Source organism: Diadema antillarum, unplaced genomic scaffold (genome assembly GCF_040938485.1).
Source record: "Diadema antillarum isolate AM-2024a unplaced genomic scaffold, OU_Dant_1.0 scf00000008, whole genome shotgun sequence".
In the NCBI taxonomy this organism is placed as follows: Eukaryota; Metazoa; Echinodermata; class Echinoidea; order Diadematoida; family Diadematidae; genus Diadema; species Diadema antillarum.
The window spans coordinates 1,479,862-1,502,710 of NW_027270897.1; the positions used below are offsets into that span (position 1 = coordinate 1,479,862).

At 38.7% G+C, this 22,849-nt stretch overlaps 1 protein-coding gene across 1 annotated transcript in view; it reads right to left on the reverse strand.

The window, feature by feature from the left end:
- Positions 1 to 2,159: 2,159 nt before the first annotated feature.
- The window catches only part of LOC139717775 (membrane-associated transporter protein-like), a 44,097-nt gene continuing 23,407 nt past the window's right edge, over positions 2,160 to 22,849 (reverse strand). The window contains exons 3-4 of the mRNA XM_071629279.1: positions 3,846 to 4,021; positions 2,160 to 2,426 (exon numbers count right to left, since the gene is read on the reverse strand). Coding sequence (XP_071485380.1) covers positions 2,160 to 2,426; positions 3,846 to 4,021 — 443 coding nt within the window. The remainder of the gene's footprint in view (positions 2,427 to 3,845; positions 4,022 to 22,849) is intronic.

Here is a 22,849-nt window from a genome sequence, read left to right on the forward strand (position 1 = left end):
ACGAATGAACTGGCTTGAAAATGGATTTCGTTGTTGTTAATGATGCTTTGTAAGGCGAGGAAAGGCAGCAATGGTAGATGACCATCACTATCCACTGACATGGAACACACACACACACACCTTTATAGAAAAAAAGCACTTACGTCGTTTTCAATGAATATACACAATTATTTATTGATTTTCACATTTTCCTCCAGAATCAAGCTACCGCATTATGAAAGCACAATATATACTCATAATTGAAGCACATGTCATACAATGCAACTCCGTAACGCCAAAATCTGACTACGTTGAAAGCAACATTATAAATTATTCATTCAGCAAAATGTCACTTTTATGCCAAATTTTGTACGATGCTCTTTTCTCCAAACCTTCCCCTCTATCCACCACGTTCTATGGTAACAGCCTCAAAAAGTGCAGATTTTTTGTTTCTTCTCCGACACTTTTCATCTTGGTGATGTATATTCTACCACAGGTTGCGGTCGAGGGGAAGATTCTATTGGTAAACCTGATATTAAGTAATCAGAGAGCGGGACGAACCGGCAGGAAACCCTATAGCTGGGCGCGATTGGACAGCCCGGTACACGATGCCTGCTCTAATCGAATCGCCGCGGAAATTTCTTCAAATAGGAGCAATGTGATCAAAAAATTGGGTGGACAGTTTCAAAAGAAAAGGACGGACGAAGAATAGAAACCTCGGCATCTCCCAAGAGGTAAGGGGTCTTGTCTTGAAGCTTGTTGAGGGCTTCTAACCAATTCGTATATTGTGCTCCTGTACTTCTACCTTTTCGCATCCATTTTTGAAATGTGGACCCCTAATGCTGCGATTGATAAAGTACAAAAGAAACATAATGTGGACACGCTCCCGGCTGGCTTTCCGTTTTGTTATTGAATATCCAGTCGAGTATAAAATTAGGCTCTGATTTCCTTAGGCAAGAAAAGACATTTCTTGCGTTTGCTGTCAATGAGTTTGAGGTTGTTGTTTTTCTTTCTCCGTAAATCAAAAGTTGCGACAGCGACTCTGACGAAACCTTAAAACCCCGAAGGCCTTGCACAAAGATCAATAATGGGTTGCGATGAGCATTTGCAATTTCATCAGCTTTATCAGTGCAATGTTATCGATTTCATCAATGTACTACAATCGTGTAAATTTGCCTATACTGTTCAACAGCTAATGTGATTTTACTGATGATGAAATATGAGAATAAAGATTTTGCTTACTCATGACCTAGGTGCACCCTTCCAGATGTAAGCGCCGAAGCACAATTATCGAAACGATTAGTCCATTTCGTCGTGGTCCATTTTGTTTGAACATAAACTTTGTCTATTAGCCAACAACCCGATGAAGATTAATCCTATATTTGACATGATTGGGGACAATCACAAAACGTTTTATGATTTTCTCCATTATAGTTTGTGTCTCTACTGCCAGAGTATTATTTGCATTATTAGCATTTCCGATATCATTTTAGAATGGAAAGCGACTGATAAACTTTGTTTTCAAGTAGTGCATAGATTTCTGGCATCGAGAAATGTCTATGTCATTTTCAGCCCACATCGTTGAACAAAAACATTCATACAATCTACGATTCGGCTACTTGAGTATGCATAGGCCCTACCACTCGACGAAGTGTGCAACGTTACAGTTATATACCTTGTGGAGAAAGTCATGTTCTTTGATAAGCCTCTTTGTAATAATTCATCAGTTTGGCATTACACGTTGTTGCAGGTTCAAATTTTGTACTCCTTAACGTCCTATCAGGACTTCGCACACAAGCACACACGCACGTACAAACGCACACAATCGAACACACATACACATTTATACATCATACGCACATCATTGTTCATCAGTAAATCTCGCAAATGAATTCAAATTTTTGCTACATTTTTTTATCCCATTAAATCTATCAGCTAATTCATCATCTTTGTTTTACTACACCTATAGCCAAATTTTCACACAAAATATTACCATTACTCAGTATAGTACGACTCGCGTTGTGTTCATGATTATAGCTGTCATATCATTGTGTACATGTCCCACATACTTCTATGAATATATCCTATTTCTTACACTTTTCACTGATAAACTAAGGGGTTCTGTTTCTCTAAAATTCACTTTGATATACACTGTAGGAATTCTGTAAAGTTGGAGTGTATCATAACCCGGCATACATTACTTGGGTTGCGGCTAGCGCCCCCAAACCGCTTAGCACGCAAGCAGCACCCACGATTGCGACCGTGCTCCCTACGGCGTGCACTATGCTCCCCATACAGATTGAAAGGAAGAACTGCGCAACGAACACCATGCTCTGCACGAGCGACACGTCCGTTCCGAGGCCCCGGATGGGCTGCTTCTGCTGTCTGCTACTATCTTCAACGTCGAGTTCGTCTTCGTTGTGTGTGGCGCTGCTCGTCTTGTAGAACTGCAACGATACGGGACAGCATGAAAAAAAAACCCACAACAACAGTGGTAAAAGAACTGATTAATTCATACAATTGTCATGCTTCTTTCATCAGGACGGATACTATTGAGCAACCCAACACCAGATTTGGCATACAGGGCCCTGTTTTATCAAAATACATATTAATCGATTTTAAATTTCCCTAACACACAGGCTGCCATAGACTTATGATAGAAATCAACTTTATAATCAATTTCAACTCTTCATAAAACAGGGCCCAGATCTCACAGCAGTCCTCAACATCCCATTATCCAGGGCTCGACACTAACGGTGGCCCGGTGGCCCGGGGCCACCAAAAATGAAAGTCGGGCCACCAAATTTCAAAAAAGGGCAAATTTGGTGGCCCGCCTCGGCCCGCCTATGAGTAGATATGTCCAACTTCTAATTCTTACTATCATAAATCTTAAATATTTGACTCATCAAAAAAAAGGACTTTTAATGTTTTTTATTGGTTTTTCTTCGGGACACCAAAATTTTCTCTCGGACCACCAAATATTTGAAATTTAGTATTTTGGTGGCCCCATCGGGCCACCAAACAAAAAAGTTAGTGTCGAGCCATGCATTATCCATAATGATAAAACTGTTGTCTCTGCGGAAACGCTGTAGAGATCATTGAGCACTCACTAAGGGACAAAACTCATCCCTAATTTCACTTCAGTTCTTCAGCCATCTGTCACACGGAGCACATTGATTTCTTATGGATCTTCGCTGGGCTTCGTTATTTCATTGATGGTCTCTATCGGTTCACACTCTTTTGAACCAGTTCAAAATTTGATGAAGGACATGCTTACTGTAATATTCATTGGAAGATCATTGAGGAATCGTGGAAGACCTTGGAAATCATTAAATGCTTACTGGAAGCGATATCTTCAATTATTGTTTCGTACTCTCAATAATCTCTTTACAGTTTTTCTGTGTTGAAACGGGGAAACAAATTAAACACAAGTATCGGTTCCGGGTCAAAACTTATGAGCAATAAAATAGGTGTAAGGATAAGGAAACCTTATTGGCTCCGCATTATGATTTTTAGGTTTTACATCGTCATGTGCCTGAAACATATTCACACACGTTTACCCACACACACACACACACGCACACACGCACACACGCACACACACGTACGCACACACACAATTTGACCTGGCAATGAACTCCTAATCATTGTAAGTATAAATTTCTTTATCACTATCCAATTTTTCTTTATCCCCATCGTTATGGACGCAATGCCTATGCAGTTTTTTCCCCTTCCGTCGTAGGCGAATGTTTAGTTCCTATTGGCAACTGCATGGGATATGTTGTTTACATATATCCATGAATAAAAGAATTACTAAATGAATGAATGAATGAATGAATGAATGAATGAATGAATGAAGCGCTCACCGTGTCTGTTGAGTGGTAATTGGCCAGGAGGATGAACGGAAGCGTAAAGAGCGTCGAGTACTCGATACCTGCCGTGGCGGAGAAGAGGAACGCTGCCCACGGGGTGCGGATGGCGGCCAGGAGGGCCATGCTTACGCAATAGATGACCTGGTTGCCCACGTACACCGTCTTGGCGCCTGTGAGAACGAGGGGAGACAGAACAGTCGATTTGACGTGTGAGATATTAAGGCAAGATTAAGACACTGAGAGGAAAAAAAAATATGGAGAGAAATGGGTATCAAGAGTGAAAGAGACAAAGAATGGAAATAAGTTGGAAAGGCAGAACGAAATTTAGAGGAGGGAATAGGAGAAACTGGAAATATCAAGATGAAAGGTTTAGAGAAAGAAGGGAGAGAGAGAGAGATTTGACAGATAAAGAAACAGGGGAAAGGTCAGAGAAATGTCAGAAAATGAATGGAGGGTATAGACAAGAGGAGAGTATAGAACAGATAAGACTGGACATATTGTGCTGCATGACAAGGGAAGGAAAATGGATGAAGACGATTGAAAACTTATGTTCGTCCCTTCCATAGACAGCTAAGCTAGGTATTGTGCTACCATAAATATTCATCAAGTACTCTTCGACTACATTTAAAAGGGAGATCCACCATGAAAATTAGTTTTTGTGAAAAGAGCAGAAAAATTAGGAAATCAGGACAATTAAAGTTTGAGCAAATTCTAATGAAAATTCTGGGATAATGATGATATTTAGGATCATTTAGAATAGAGTGTTCATACAAGCATACTGGAGAGGCTACCTTCGATGTCGGAGGCAAGCTACCCTGGATGCTAAGGGGCTACCCCGGGAATCTTAAGACACACTACTATTGGTTGTTGACGGATTATAACACAGTACTTTTGCCATTTATTCAGAAATGCAGCTTTCTGCGTATACAAAGTGTATGTACTGGGTATACCACATTATAAACAGTTCATGCTCACGGGGTTCTCGTTCAGATACCGGTATATAATACACAACATTCCGTTTGCTTGGTAATGGATATCGACTTTGCCCGTTCTTCAATCAGCGGTGATTTTTACTGATTTATTTTCCCACTCGTCATGCTCGTATTATGCTTTGTGCCATCCTTGAGTCAAGATTGCAGGAAATAATTGGGATAACGAATCAATCTCGCTTTCAAAGAACACTTAAAAACAAACACACAAGCAAAATGAACGACCAAACGAAGAAACCATTTTCTTCCACATTTTTGTTGTTGTTTTCTTAGAGTCAACCCAGGTTGCGCTTGATGCCAGGAACCGTACTGTGTCATCCGGGAGACTCGCCGAGAAATCAAATCAACGACGTGGAATCGTTTTGCCCATTACTGCCGCATGCAAGCCGGGCTATCAGGCTAAAAGGGAACGTTTTATGCAATATGCGCACAGGGGGCGCCCAAATTGCGTCTCGGCTCACATCGGAAAAAGTTCTACCATATACGGTAGAGAAGGTTCTTAACTGCATGCATGTATATCCTAGCCGAGTACAGCCGCTTGCAAATAATTCCCCTTTCCATTTCCATACAAACGGCACACAACATTAAAGTTCATCGAGTGACTTCAGAAAGCGTCTTACTGAAGCCTTAAATATTCAGATTAGAATTTTCCATCTCCTTCTGCTGTATTTTTCTTTTTTTAGGGGGCATATATCCTTCAACATTAGTTTGGTACACGACGTATTATCAACAGAAGGAACTCAATACAAAGAGCACATTCCTGGACAAAACTCGCACCTCATTCCCCTTCAGAAGTAGGTCTGACTTTCTTTTTCGAGATACAACGGAGGGAAAAAGGAGGACGAGGTGATGACCGCTAAGAACAAACCACATTGATGTAGAATCACATTGTGCCGAATGGAGACTTTGTCGCCGCGGAAGTAAGAATCTAATGAAGTGAATATCAAAGGAAACTATACATGTTGTGGAGGTTCGGTATTGGGCATTGAAATTTCAGTCAATACTGATTTTGAACGCTTGACAGTTCAGCGTCTACACTTCAAAACGACGACATCTGTTTGTATAGACCAAAAATAGAGGAAGAATTTCACAAGGCAAAGCGATTATAATGAAGTCGGTTTATTCGGTGGCGTTATCAGAAGCGTTACCAGAACTCAGTGATTGAATGTCTAAATAAAGAAACAAATCTCCTTGTAGTTGATTTATCTTTCCACATAGATGGAACATGGTACAGCTGCTGGCTAATTCGTGTGCAATCCGCAATATTCCTGCAGGTAGGATCATGATGACGAGTTAAGGAAGGGATGAATAAATAGATAACTATAGGTAGCTAACTGAACCATGTGAATATAATGAATGAATGAATGAATGAATGAATGAATGAATGAATGAATGAATGAATAGATGTATGTGTGTATGTATGTCTGTATGGTATGTGTGTGTGTGTGTGTATGAATGAACGAATGAATGAATAAATGAATGAATGAAAAAGAACATTAACCCACAAATTTTAAAAAGTAGCTATATAACAGTTGTAATTTAATACATGCATATGAATAAGAGTCAAGCGCAACATTTGATCAGTACGCCATTGCGCAACTAAAGATTTTAATTCATTCTCTTTTTTCCACTGACAATGAATGGAGGACTGCCAACATTCTCACATGAGTAGATCATTGAGATTCCAAAGAGCAATCGGGAAGATACGTATGTCTTACATACAACTCAACAGCCTAAAATAACACCCAAATCAGGGAGACTTTAGTTTTCTATAGTATTAAGGACATGAAGAGATGTTTCAGTTTTCAGGGAGTCTCCTGCAGGATCAGGGAGACTTTAAGATGACAATGCTGTGAATTGGCATCACTATAAAAGGCAGGGTTCTAGTCTGGTATAGCCAGTGGACCTATTTTGTCGGGACAGCTGCACTCCTCCCATATCACAGAGCCATCGCAGGAGGGGGAGGTTGTCTTCATCATCAGTAGATGTTAAGTCATTCCCCCTCAAGGAGCCCACTCGTACTTTCGTTTTGATTTTAATTTGATTTTGAATTTATTTATGTTAGGTGACCGCTAAGGACGCAGTGAATCCATGTGATTCTAAGCAAACTAAAAAAAGCAAGGCAAAACAAAACAAAAACAAACAAACAAAACAAAACAATATAAGACGGTATTGCGTCCTCTCCAAGTGACTATTATAGGCAATGAGGGTACCTCGCCTATAGGAGCACATCCGCTGCAGGCAGGGGACTTGAACGAGAAACCTCGTAACGACAGTCCGTGGGGTATTTTCCACTGGGACACAGCAGCTTGAAAATATCAGTGAATGAGATTCACGCACGACAACACAATCATTGCCTATTCAATATTTTTGATCAAAACCAAAGCTTCAATCAGTGACCATTATATGGTTTATTACGTCAGAGGTAGGCAAAAAGAAAAGCCACAAAAGCATAAGTTTAAGTATTTTCGAAATTGGAAAAAAGTGAACTGGGATGTTGTAAAACAAGAGTTTAATGAACTGAAGTGGGAGAATGTTTTGACATGTTCTGATTGCCAGATTTCTTGTGACAATTTATATCAAACTATCACAGATAAAATTGAAAAACATGCTCCCCCAAAGAAATGCCGAATAACAAATAAAATTTCTCCCTGGATGACATCTGAAATACTGGGTCTGATACGAGAGAGGGACGAAAAGAAAGTGAAAGCAAAAAATTCCTGTTCAGAAAAGGATTGGTATGAATACAAATCGCTCAGAAACAAAATCACGTCAATTATTCGCAAACGAAAACGTGAATTCATTGCATCATGTATTAATGAGAATAATGGAGATCGAAATTCGATGTGGGCGTCACTCAAGCATTTACTTCCAACAAAATAACGCACTCTCTGGTCAATTCAGTCAAACTAGGTGATGATCACTACGTCACAAACCCCAAAGAAATTGTGAATGCATTTAATACCCACTTTGTTAATGTAGGTAAGAATGTTCAGAGTGAAATACCTCACGCGGAAAAGTCTGCATTGGATTTCCTTACTCAATTAGAAGATTCATTTCAGTTTCATGAGGTTTCAGTTCAGAAGGTCACTGATCTGTTGAAAAGTCTCCCTAAGGGTAAAGGTTGTGGACCTGATAATATATCAGCCGAATTAATTCATGAAATATTACCATATATAGTTGTACCTCTTCATCATATCATAAATTTATCTCTGAAGAATGGGGATGTACCTGAAAACTGGAAAATTTCAAAAGTAACTCCCATATTTAAAAAAAGGTAGCAGAGAAGTTATGGACAACTACAGACCAATTTCCCTTATGTCTGTATTAGCTAAAGTTATAGAGAAGATAGTATTTGAACAAATGTATAAATATGTCACGGATAAAAAAAAATTAATCGAAAACCAATCGGGTTTCCGACCTCATCACTCCACCTATACTGCAGTTTTGAATACAACAGAAGATGTTTTAAATAATGTGGATGAAGGATTGCTTACTGGCATGGTAATGTTAGATTTAAAAAAAGCTTTTGATAGTATAGTTCATCAGATTCTTCTTGATAAACTTCATTTCATTGGCATACGGGGTACTACCCACAAGTGGTTTAAGTCATATTTGTTCTCTCGTTCTCAGTATGTTTACATGAATGGAATACGATCAGAGCAGGCTACAGTTGAATGTGGGATACCACAAGGGTCTGTACTCGGCCCGTTACTGTTTTCAATATACATTAATGATCTCGGTAAAGTAGTACAAAAATCGAAATTATCATTGTATGCTGATGATACTTGTATATATTACAGTTCCAAGAATGTACCTGAAATTAAGTCAAGTCTTGAAAGTGACTTACAAGCTATATCGAAATGGCTTGCTTGCAATAAACTTAAGCTGAATTTAGTAAAATGTGAATTTTTACTAATTGGTACACGAAATCGCCTGAAGAAGGTAGATAAAACGATTACAATATCGTTAGATAGTGATGTGATTAAGAGAGTAAAAACTACAAAATATCTCGGCATTGTTATCGATGAGTATTTGGAATGGGGTGCACATGTTAAACACATGAAGTCCAAGATTGTTAAATGCGTATACCTTTTAAAGAGGATTCGATCGTATATATCTCAGAATGAAGCGCTGATACTATATAAAACTTTGATACAATGTCATTTGGATTATTGTGATGGAGTTTGGGGAAACACTGGAAAGGGGCATATTGAACAGTTAAACCTATTACAAAAACGAGCACTTAAGATTGTGCTTATGGTGAATAAAAGATACTCAACGGAACAACTTTTCCACCAACTTAAGATTGATAGAGTTACAGAGAGGATTAATCAAAGAATGTTATTGTTTATGCACAAAATCTTATACGGTGTGGTTCCAGACTATATAAGTCGCAGATTTAGTTTTCGAAATCCTCATTATATTACACGGAAGTCAGAATACAGCATCTGTATTCCTCGAGCCAAAACAAACTATGGGAAAAGACGATTAGGATACAGGGGGGCAGTGGCCTGGAATAATCTAACTACTGATCTCAAAAGTATAAGATTCATATCTATTATTAAGAAAAAATAAGAAATTGTTTAGAATGACATGACAGATAAGTTATACATATATTTTTTTGAAGTATTGCATATAATTTCATATTGATGTTTTAATGGATTTTTAGGTATAAATGACAAATGTTTTGGATGTTTGGGGGTATATATATCATTTGGGAGGGTGGGACGGTGATACATAGTTTGTTATATTTATGTTCATGCTGTGATTATTGTGTAGATTTGTGTTGTGAAAGTTATCATGTTAAACCTTACTTTTGTGGATGAAGTGCAACAAATGTTGATGTTTTTGTTTGTTTTTACTTAAATCATTTCTTATCGTGTTAATATGATTTGTGTACACTGATTCACGGCCCCATTGAAAAACAGCATATTTGCTGATTGGGCTTTTTATCCGTGGTAAAATAAAATGAATGAAATGAATGAATGATGAAATGAAATCTAACCTTGTATAATTACTAATACATGACGAGACAAATAAGACGTACTCCGCATCTTAACGATAATAACGTGCATATTAATTCCCGGGTGTTTTAATTATTTGAAGATGCACATGTTGAGACGATTATTAACGAGAAACACTGGAGAGTATGTAGATTCTAGCATTAAATTTATCAAACCTTCTTTTATGAAAGCCATATCCAATTATCATCGTTAAATTTTCTGAAAAGATAAAATCTTGGATGTTCAACATTGAAACGAATTGCTTCGCTGATCGCACGCACAAACATGTCTGGTGTCATCCCAACATCTTAAATACAAAAACAAAGCACTCGTCAAAGCAAGTTGTACTTTATTTCTTTCTCCTTGACTGGTTTCGATCATAACAGATGGAATACTGCCAAAAGTTGCTAGATGTTGCACTTAACCATCAAGGGTGATGGACATGATCAAATATGCCTTTCGACGGAATGTTGAGTCACATTATCATGAAACGATGACCACGAAGTGATATACCTTTTATCGCAGTCCATATTGCACCATTTATATCTCACGAACACAGCCCCGTCACAACTTGACATTTCGTAAAGATGAGATCCTTTTCTACATGCACGTGTTGTTGACCGCACTGTGGCCACATTCTTATTTCATGTGAGAAGTACATGGGTCATCCATTGTAAGTTTAACGCCCTGAAAGGGGTACGTATACGTAAGCAAGTAACTACATTTAAAAAAAGAAAGTAATAGCATGTTTTTTTTTTTGTTTATAACAAGGCTACGCGCCCAATCAAAACTGAATAAGAAAAACATGAATAGATAAATATTTATGTAAAATCAATCTATACACAATTTGTCATAATACATTAATAATTGGATAGATAAATGAATTAATGAATAGATGAATAATCGAATTGTTAAGGATATGAATAGGTGGATTCAAAATGAACCAATAAATTCATACGGACATTCATTACATGTGAATTAATACAGAGCAAACCCAGATTCAGAACCAGGTTTAAAGTCTTGAAGGGGAAATCCAGTCCAAATATATATAAGTGAGTCTGATAAGAAAAAGTAAAATATTACGAGTTCAACGGTATAGATCGAAATCGAATGTGAAATAAGGAAGTTATAACATTTTGAAGTTTCGCTATTTTGGGGGAAATAGTTCTTGAACAGTCAATATGAATATGCAAATGGCGAAATGAGCATGTCATCCCATAACAACTTGTCATATAGTTTGTTCATAAAACTTTGAAATTTCCAGTACTTCATTCAAACGTAAGTATGCCCGAGGTTCAAGTCCTCGTATATCTAACTGATCACTATTCTGAAATTATTCAACCAGGAATAACATCATGTTTCAGACTTCGATGACAGAAACATGGATTTTTCGTCATTTCTTTTTTTTTGTACGCGATCAATTGAAGATTATGAGGGTATGACATGGTTAGCTCACTCATTTGCGTATATTCATATCCACTGTACAAGAACTGTTTTGCAGAAGTTAGCAAAACTTCAAAATGTCATAACTTCCTTATTTTTCATCCGATTTCAGTCAAATACTTACCGTTGAAATCGTAAGATTTTACTCTCTTTTATCAGACTAACTTATATTTGGACTGGATTTACCCTTTATGTATGGCCATTTTGTTAGTTTTCGTTTCGCACATTCTAATGTATTACGCTGATGATATAATTCCTGAATCATTCTGTGTTATGTTTTGTTGGAAGAAAAATGAGAATGAAAATGAATGAATTGAATTGAATTGAATTTAACATACTTAACGTCTTCGCCAAAACATATTACTTAGAACAGAATATGCCACGTTAGTCTGTTTTCAAGAAAGTGTTTTATGATATCGCATGATAATAGCATGATGTATGATACTTATTTACCAACTTCAAGTCCTTCGAACAATGTGTTTTTGACAATGCTGATTGATCCGTCATTTCAAGTTATAACAATAATAATGAACATTCGCAAGGCGCTCTGTACGAAGACAGGAAAATATACTGAACACCCCTCGCTGAAGTAACAGACGTGGGTCTATATACTTAATTTCGGTATACGAACACAATACGCACTAAATCACGCAACGTATCTACCTAGCCTCAATTACTGACAGACTGATCAGGATGGGTTTTAGTCTGCTTTCAAATATCTATACTGACAGTCGAAGGCTATTCCACAGTTTGAGGGTATACAAACGGGTGAAGGATCACCGTAGCGGGTGAGTGTACAAGGACGGGGAGAAACATCAGAAAGATGCAGTTGCAATTTAGCACAAGGAAGATTTAGATTTTCGCGACGCGGACGTTCGGAGGTTAAAAAAAAAACTGTTCGGCGCATGCGCAAAATTGCTTATCAAATTCGATCTCGCGTCGTCCAGGTTTGCACGGTCGGTTCTGGGCCATTTTTGCGTCCGCTCAAATTCACACCGCAGAGAGCCTTTTGATGCAATGATCGTACGGGGCGCCATTTTACTTTGTACCATATAGACTGTGTCCTAATCTAAAGCTACTGTATATACTTTGCAACGGCGTCGCAGGGAGAGAGGAGATCCGTCAACGTAACCGTCGTCATAGCGTTCGCGTCACAGATCTAAAGCTCGATAATGACGAACGAAGACAGACAGACAAGGCGTGGGTCCTGGGTAGTGCAAAACGGTAGACGTTGTAGGTGAGTATAAAAGAAGGACTCTAAATTTCCAATTTTCATGTGTACTGTTGGACGGGAAACCAGTGGTGATTCGGAAGGATCGTGGTGATGCGCTGTCATCTAAGATATCCCACTATTGTCCCCTGTTACTATAAACGATAGCCATTATACCAATATCGAAGGAAGAATTTTTGTTGTTGTTGTTTCATTTATTTTTTTGGAGGGAAAATACAATGATACAACCTTTGCTGAAGAAAGTTGGCCAACATCCTCCTAAATGTCAAGAAAGCAAAGGCCAAAAGCGGTTACGTAACAGCCACCCCACCCCGTTTATCCCCTCGTTCTTACGGGTATCTTCATCAAGTGTAAGCGAATAGGAAAAGGTGTCTTACTCCTAGTTACCATGATTGGAGAAAGAGCTTCCACTCGTTCTTAATCGACTCCATTATGGGTAAATTACCAATAATGCAACGAAAAAACGAATGGCGGGGGGGGGGGGGGGGAGGGGGACAGTACACCACCACGCGCAGTGACGAAGTTCTACCTTCCAAAACTCCCGTTATGCCGGCGACGCGACTCGGGCATCTTTCATCTTATCCGACCTCGTTGCCTTCGCCCACTCTCTAAAGTCTCCTTTTATGAGAAATCAACCGTAATCACCTCTTTATTGCTCTCCACGCTGGCGTTTATGCGCGAAAGAAGAGATGGGGCAGATAAAACACTGACACCAAGGATGTTCTTTCGATTGTAATTTGAAAGGGTATATCGTGAAGCGATTGCTGAACGCAAAATGCCAGGATCTCAGCTAGGCTCACTTCATTTCATTTACTGTACATCTATATATGAACCAGAATTTGAGTTGCAAACTGCGGGTGAAAAGGGTGCAAGACATACTCGCCAGTTCTATGAAAGACCTGTACTCGACTATCACCCTCATTCTTATCCGTCTATATCCCCCTCCCCCACCTCTCTATACCCCATGTCTCTTTAACTTATCTTTATTTCTTTTTATTCTTGATATCTGCTGCCCCCCCCCCCTGCACACACATAATAGATGACTTTCAGTTCTCTCAACTCTTCTCCTTTTTGACTTTCTCTTTCTTTCTCTCTTTGTCTCTTTCACAATTTTTTCTTCTAACTTCTAAAAACTGTGTAATTTCGTCTCTTCCTTCTCAAATCTTGTTACTCCCTTATGTCACTGTTTTCTTACAATTCCTCTGCCCTATTTTCTGGTATATCACATTACACACAGACACATTTCCTCTGAAGGCCTATGATTTTGGTTTCTTTCATCTCCAACTCTTTCTTTTCTCTGTAGATCTTTATCATTTGTTCTATACTTTCCTATTTTCTCTTTTTTACTTATCATCACTGGCCTTTCCATTTTTTCACTTCTCATCCTTTTTATTACACTTTCATGCGCCTCTCTCCCTCTCACTGTTCTTCTCTATCACAAGCATCAATAACCTACTTTATTTTCTTCATCTCAGCTCTATCTCCATCTCTAACTTCTTCCCAATTCATTTCCACTCTTTCCTTGAGTTTCCTCGTTTCTAAATAATGTCGATTGAGAAACTGATTAAGGAGAAATTACTCATGTGAGAGGCAATCACAGCCTCCCCCAGCACCACCATTACCCTCGCAGCACCAATACGCACCATCCTTACCCTCACAGCACGAATACGCACCATCATTATCCTCACAGTACCATCCTTACCCTCACAGTACCAATACGCACCATCATTATCCTCACAGCACCATCATTACCCTCTCAGTACCAATACGCACCATCATTAACCTCACAGCTGCACCAATACGCATCATCATTATCCTCACAGCACCATCATTACCCTCACAGTACCAATACGCACCATCATTACCCTCGCAGCATCAATACGCACCATCATTATCCTCACAGTACCAATACGCACCATCATTATCCTCACAGCACCATCATTACCCTCACGGTACCAATACGCACCATCATTATTCTCACAGCACCAATACGCACCATCATTATCCTCACAGCACCAATAAATACCACTAGTGAAGTATCGTCGGTACCAGAATTGCACCAACAATATTAATATCAGTGCACCTTGAGTGTCAGGGGGTGTCATCAGCACCGCACCACCACTGCTATAACTGAAGTAATATACCACGCTTTACTGCACCACGACTTCCAGATGACCTATACAACAAGCAGATACTAGCTCAAATTTCACTTGAAACTTGAAACTCAGATAGGTCACCACTCAAAAGTGGTATTGCTCATGCCTTTGTCTCTCTCCCTCTCTCACCGTCACTCGTTCTTTTCCTCTCCATCTTCATCTTCCTCTTTAGATCTTTCTCTCTCTCTTTATCAATTCCCTATCCGCCTCCCTCTACCTTTATTCTATCTCATAATATGTAAATATATGTCTTTCTCCCTGTATATTTGTCTATCTATCTATCTATCCATCTATCTATCTGTCTATTCATCTATCTGTCTATCTATTTCTCTACCTATCTATCTATCTATCTATTTATATATTTCTCTATCTATCTAACTGTCTATAGTTTCCCTCTCCCCTCCCCTCTCTTTCTCTCTCATATTCTCTCATCGTGCAAATGTTCTCTCTCTCTCGGAGAATCGTCCGTGCAGGATAAATTGTCTCGCGCCTAGAGGGATACCAAGCCGAGATTCAGACCCTTCTAAATTTCGATTGACTTCCATGAAAATCAGCCCTCTCTCCCAATTTGCCTCTCGTCCAGCCTATCTGGATCATCCGTCCACCTTCATTACCTATCGCCCGCCTCTCTCCCCTCCATTCCACTAGACATGACTCAACATCGCACTTGACTGCAATTTCCACCGAATAAGTTCGTTTCCAGCTCGTCCGAGTCCCTGCGCGCGTCTTCTCCGCGGCCGCCAATTTGCGTCCCATATTGATCAGGACGGCGATCGATAACCAGAACAGGTGTTTATGGACGCAGTCTCAATTAGGAAGAGCGATGGAGGGAGATAGAATGATAGAAAAGAAGAATGACAGCGAAAGATGAAAAGAGAAGAGAGAGAGAGAGAGGAAGAGAAAGTAAGAAAGAGAGGCGTCTCCCGTGAAATGTAATCATTGATCTGTAGGATCTTTACCATGAAGTATTTACTCATGTACATGACCAATCGACGGTATCCAAAGAGTCAACATAACCTGCGATCCCTCTGTTGCGTTGCATTTCATTCAGTGAGCTCGAGGAAGTTCGTGAATATCTCTTTTTTCTTCTGTTTGTTCCATGGAAGTCCCCGTCCCCCTTTCGAAAGAATACTCGTCAAATCTCATAATCTACCTCAGATAACCTAAGTTTGAGTTTCCAGCTAGTATGCCTATGGTACGGAATAAAAAAAGACCTTGTTCTGTAGCTTTAATTATAAGACTATAGGGAAATACAAGTAAAAGCATATCTACAAGAGAAGATAAGCAAAGACAAATACTTCCCGAACAGAGAAAAAATGGTTCGAAAAAAAAACCACAGAAATAAACGTCATATCTTATATTTGGAATCATACCATTGCATTTCGATTCCACCTGGTGTCGTTTCATCACAGATCTCCACCAGTAACAACGTGAGTAATAGCTACGAGCACAAGAGAAAAGATCTAAAACGTATTCCGAAGATACTGTGACAGAGGGTGGGCATGTTGGAGGTTACGAGTTCCCGATTTTGTCACAATGGTTCCCCCTACTCCCGCACTTGTCTAAACGTAGGTTATATACATATCGACGTCACGCAGGCGTCTTCGAATATTATAGCGCGTTTTAGATCTGCGAGGCGAACGCTAAGACGACGCAGCCTCCCGGGTTAGACAATGGAAACAGCTGTTCTCGCGCATGTGCAGAGCACCATTATCATTATCGATTTCTTTTTTTTTTCTTTTTTTGCCTAATCAGCGTCGTCTTAGCGTTCGCGTCGCAGATCCAAAGCTGGCTATTGTGAAATTTACTATTCGGTTGCAATAACTGAAATTCATTCAGGATAATGTGATTATAGAGGGTTATAATCGAGCGGGGCAGGCAAACAACAAAACAAAACAAAGTGGAAATATTACTTCATGCCTGTCACTCTTGTCCCTTAACCTTTCATGGAGATTGACCCAAGCTTCTTCCCTCTTTACTCGAGGCAGTGATTTCTTTTCGTGGCCATAATGTATAACGGTCTGTGTGCAATGAATCACTCACACGGACACGTAGGAGCGCTTAGCAAACAATGGCGGCGGGCCGGCGTGACAAGCAGAGATACAATGTTGGCGAAGAAATGAGTTTTCGCACGTCCCTTCTAACTCCTGGCGAGCTTTAATGAGAAATCAAGGTTAAGGCGTCCCTTTCCAAGAGGTAATCGCTTCCAAATCTCACACTATGTACACGACAGGGGATTCTGGTGGATGGTCGCCTGCCTGCACAACTATTACAGCTCACCAGTGAATTTTGTGTACAATATCCATGGGCCATGATAGTTACAGGGAAAGCTGTTATCATCTGACACCGTGTCAATTTGCTCTTTTTTTAACAACATGTACAAGTTTAAAGGTATTAATTACACCATACAGAGTTAATCTGCTTCGAGATTTCATTCTGTGTGTGTGTGGGTGTGTGTGTGTGTGTGTGCGCGCGCGCGTGTGTGGATTGTTAATATGAAAACGAAAGAAAAATGAAAGATTAAGAAAAACAAAAAAGTAAAGACTCTTTACGGATACGACATAAAACTTTTTTTTTTGTAGGCTGCTGTACAAATTTGCAACATCTTCACTTTTTATATTGACCTTCGTCTTTCAGATTAATACTTGTTACAAGTACACATATTGCTTGACACTGTTTTTGCTTCATACGATTCATTTGCTAAATATCATAGAAGTTGCAAAGATTTCCACCGTTCAAACCAGGATAATATGATAATCTGTTTATGTATGTAACATATATTATGCACATGACTAGCCTGATCCACATAGGATGGCTGCATATTGGCCCTCCAAATACTTGTGATTTTACGTAGTACATAGATACATGACTTGTACGTAAATATTGCAGATTACGCCAACAAACAGTCGATTATGATAATCCCCCTCGTCTCGGAGGATTCTCTTGTTTACGTCAAGAATTCCCTAATTCCAGTGCAACGCACTTCTCGGGGTTTCCGACCCTCGGTCAAATCAAAATTCCAGTAATGAAATGGATTCGAGGTTGTCATAGCAACAGGAGAGAGTGGACGGTATAGATCTAGATAATATATTCGTTCTCATGTATCCTTTACAAGTGAGGTATATGGATTACATAATTTAGTGAAGGATACACATTCATAATTGAAATAATTTAGCAGCACGAAGGATGAATTGTATCAATTTTTCAACACATATAACAAGTTCAAATATTCACAAGCAAAGTTTATGTCCTAAAAACAGATTGCAAATTGATTTCTGGCTATGTAATCTACAAATTTTCCCGTGATATGTCAAATGCAGTTATCACATGTATAATCTGCTTTATATGATATTGTGTGATCTACGGAAGATACGTTGTGGTTCAGGTAAGACCAAGGACAATAATGGAAGTAGTATAGTATAGTAGTAGTAGTAGTAGTAGTAGTAGTAGTAGTAGTAGTAGTAGTAATAATAATAATAGTAATAATAATGTAATAGCAGTAGCAGCAATGATAATGATAATGATAGTAATAATAACAATAACAATGATAATAACAATAATAAAATGATAATGATAATAATAATAATAATAGTAATAATAATCATCATCATCATCATCATCATCATAATCATCATCATCATGACAGCATAATACCATAAGAGTCTCTATGCGTGGATACATACAGAAACAAAATTATACAAATATGTCAATATTCATATACTATTGTCATACATAATCAACAATTATCAAAAAGATGAGTTTTTAAAACAGACTTAAATTTATCGAAAACTGTAATACTCCTAATGCTGAGGGGAGATTGTTCCATATAATTATGGTGTCATTTTTTCAAAAGCCCTATCGCCAAATATCTTGTACAGTGGGATTTAACACTTATTTCAGACAGGAAGTTATCTTACTTTGAATGTAGGTTACGACCGGAAGGATATGGCTTGATGATTTCACTGAGATGAGCATGAGCATTTCAATGAAAAGATAGGAATACAAGTGTCACAACCTTAAACTTGATACGAGCCCTTATGGACAACCAATGAAGACCACGAAGAATAAGAGTGTATGATCAAATTCCCTTCTGCGTGTTACAAGCCTTGCAGCTGAATTTCGTATCCGTTGGAGTCCTTTGAGCTGAGATACTGGAACGCCAATGAGCAAACCATCATTATTATCCAAATGACTAAAAATACTCGCATGCACTAGTTTCTCTGTAGTTTTTCTATCCAGAAAGTTCCTCAATTTTCCAACCCTGTATACACCTATCTCATGGGCGCGGATACATAATGTTATATGTGTGTTTCCATACTAAGTTCATCTTGGATGATTACGCTAAGATAACATGCCTTAGGAATGGACAAAACAGGAATATGATGATGATCCACAGCATTTGTATAGCGCCATATATCTGTTGTAAAAACATTCAAAGAATTAGACTCCTCCAAGAGAGTTGGCAATTGAATGCATGGTGAAAGATGTGAGTCTTGAGTGAGGCTTTGAAGTGATCCAGTTTACAAACATCTACGGACAAAGTTGTGGAGGATTTTGTTACGAGATCTCACATGCAAAACTTCAGCTTTCTCAAGAAATAATTAATCAGTGGGACCCAGGTTCGAGCACCCTGGTAGCAGAGATTCTCTCCTCAGGCAAGGTAGTGTTCTGGATATTCTATAGTCCTTTGAATGGGGACCCAACGGTGTGGTCATATGCATTCGTTACCATTCTGTGTTCACGTAAAAGCCATAATTCAATTCAATTCAATTCAAGAGAATGCATAGGGAATATTGTTTATATTTCTGCCTTCACGTGTGATGAAGAGGAATACATAGAAAGAAAATGGAATCCAAACGGTATTACCGATCAATAACAGCAAGCAAAAAGGAATGAATATGTAGATGGAGCACAACGTCAAACCCCATTATTCCGTTTAATCATGGATGCTTGATATCAACATTTTAAAGGTTTTAAGAAACACCAAGAAGCACATATAAAGCACGGAATAAATATCGAACAAAGATGACAAGGAGAAGACAGAGAAAAATGACAAGAAATTCTGACGAGAGACTGAAACAAACAAACACAAAAATAGACGAATGGGGAAACGCTTCAATAGATGAGTGAAAAATTTCACACTCGAATGCGAACGCTACACTGGATAGGAGAAACACGTTTGCTCTGCACCTTAGGAGTAAGCGACCTCTCAGAACTATTCTACCAGGGGTGGCAAATTGAAATTGCACTTCAAATCGGTCGTTCTTAATTTTCGCCTGCTAATTACAATGGCAATACCAGATTCCAGTCTTCTTTTGATATACGTATTATCAGTTACAGACTCTTTTCACGAACGCTAAATTGATAGTCGGTCCGCAACAATTAATTGGTCGCGGATGAAACAACGCGCCATGTATTCAGGGAATAGCGCGTGCTGAAGAAAAAACAAAATGGCGGAGGTTCTGATGATTGCGGTGTATTGACGGATTTTCGTATTCTGATTGAAATGAGTAAATATCTAGCCATCAACCTTGCTAAGGTTTTGTTTTGTTTTGTTTGTTTAATAGATACTTTATTTTCTGCAAATCAATAAATCAATCAGCAAATCAATATACATAAGGCACATAATCATGAACATGTGGGAAATATACAAAATAAATTCAAAACAGAGTCGTTTGACTTGCGTAAACAAAGGTAATTAATGATACAATATACAGTATGCATGTCTACGCAGCGGGGATTACAACAATTATAATTATGGAGCGATTATGCAGAGGGCCGCCATTGTGAGCATAGCTTGAAAAGATGGCCGGCCAGAGGAAAAGGTAGGGACGTATACTAGTTTCGTAATAATACAATACAATATAAGGTAATAAGATAGTTATCCGATTACGTTAGTGGGACTACGTTTGTTCTGTGAGGTATCAAAGTTTAACAAATTAGAGAGATTTTCCTTTGACTGTACTTCTTTCAGTGAAATAAAGTTTTGACAGTGATTAGATAACTTGGTTTAAACCTCTCAGATTTTATGAAAAACAAAACAAACAACTGTCCTGTGTCATTGCGAACGGACGAATGAATTTCGCCCTTTCCGAAATTGGTTTGTCATTGTTGTTGTTTCGTCACACGGAATTGACACTCTGAAGGAAAGATAACAGTTCATAACATTTAGGTCTCGAACCCATGCACAAACCTGTTTTCGAGGGAGTGAACACAATTATGAAAGTAGAAAATCACGGCGTCTCCGTAAAATGATTTAAAAAAAAAGTAGTTGTGACAAAAATTGAAAATAGTGCGATGCCTTCAGCCCCCATTACAGTGACGCATCTGCAGATTCATCAACACCATTAATGCCCTTTTGGTGTTTGGGAGCTCTTAACTGTGGGTCATTAGACGACTAATGCACAACGCACTGCAATTTTTGGCGTCTGCGCCGCGCGTCATCCTAGCACCACGTGACCCGCTAAGATTATATGACAATATTGAATTGCCATAAATATCCTTCTACGCTTTCTCTTTTTTTTTTTTTTTTTTGGGGGGGGGATCGTAAGCCCTTATGCTTATAATAGAGCAGCATGTCGACAAAGAAATGAAACAAAATTAAGAGAGAGAGAGAGAGAGAGAGAGAGAGGAGATATAAAGAAAAAAAAGGAAGGTATATATGCGAATTAATGCTTTAGATGATCACTAAAATGGGGTAAGATTTGCTTATCCGTTCGAATACAATCATACCTATTCGAGTCGAAAGAAGATGGGGTAGCAGACACTTTCAAAAACTAAGATACCACAAATGAATTTCTCTGGAGGAGGTGTAGTACCCGTACATAATCATACTTATCTCATCCATTCTTGTCTTTATAGGTGTCCGTGCATGTGCAATTAAGCATAATAATGACACACCTGCATAACGTCATGATGCACCCACATAAATACACACATACACACGCATACACACACACGCACACACACACACACACACACATATGTGTATATATATATATATATACACTTTCCACGTGTTGGACTTCGAATGTTGTAATTATTAGAAGAAAGAGTCTCAAGTACGCCATGGATCCAACGAGAAGTTTTTTTATTACAAAATTTTCGGTCTGCCTCAGACCTTCGTCAGTGCAAAGACAATGATGGAAATGGAGGTTTTCCATCATTGTCTTTGCACTGACGAAGGTCTGAGGCAGACCGAAAATTTTGTAATAAAAAACTTCTCGTTGGATCCATGGCGTACTTGAGACTCTTTCTTCTTATATATATGCACACACACACACACACACACACACACACACACATATATATATATATATATATATATATATATATATATATATATATATATATATATATGTATATATATATATACATGTATACATTCCCACACTGCAAAAAGATTTTGTTAGATGTTGTTAGATTTAACACCATGGGTGTCCAATCTAACTGCCACCCGCCTAGTGTCAATAGGAGACCACACCAACTGGTGTTGCTGTGGTGTAAATGTGTTGTTTTTAATCAAGTACACCTGGAGGTGTTAATTTAACTCCCCAAATGACATGAATGAGCACCGGAAATTCAACACCAGCTCGGTGTTTCATATTTAACACCCGACTTTTTGCAGTGTATACAAACTTATATATAAAGACATACACACAGGTGGGAAAAGCATGTAGGTATGAACGTAAAAACGAATAGAATGATATTAATTAGCTCTGCAATACAAAACAGCCGCGATGGGCCGTGTGTGTCGTGTTAACGTAACATATAAAGTCACATCACCTCCAGTGGCGTATCTAGGGAAAACGGCGCCCGGGGCAAGCGCGAAAATTGCGTCCCTAATTTCTGAAAAAGACTAGCGTTCAACCCCAACCCGGTCCCGGTAGGGACTTTAAGCAAAGTCCACATGATATGCTTTTCAAGCCCTTAAAAGGGGTCTTTTGAAAGTGATTTAAATGTAATGAATTTTGATAAATTTTGGCGAGCGAGCGCAGCGAGCGAGCCGAAAATTTTTGTATTTCAGCTGACAAAACATGTAATTCTTGTCATTTTTTGCTTATCAAATTTTACAATTCTAATCAAGATAGAGACGGCCTTATAGATAACGATTTATCTATACCAAGAAACTGAGTACTTTAAAAAATATTCTAAATCAGGGGGGCATTTCATG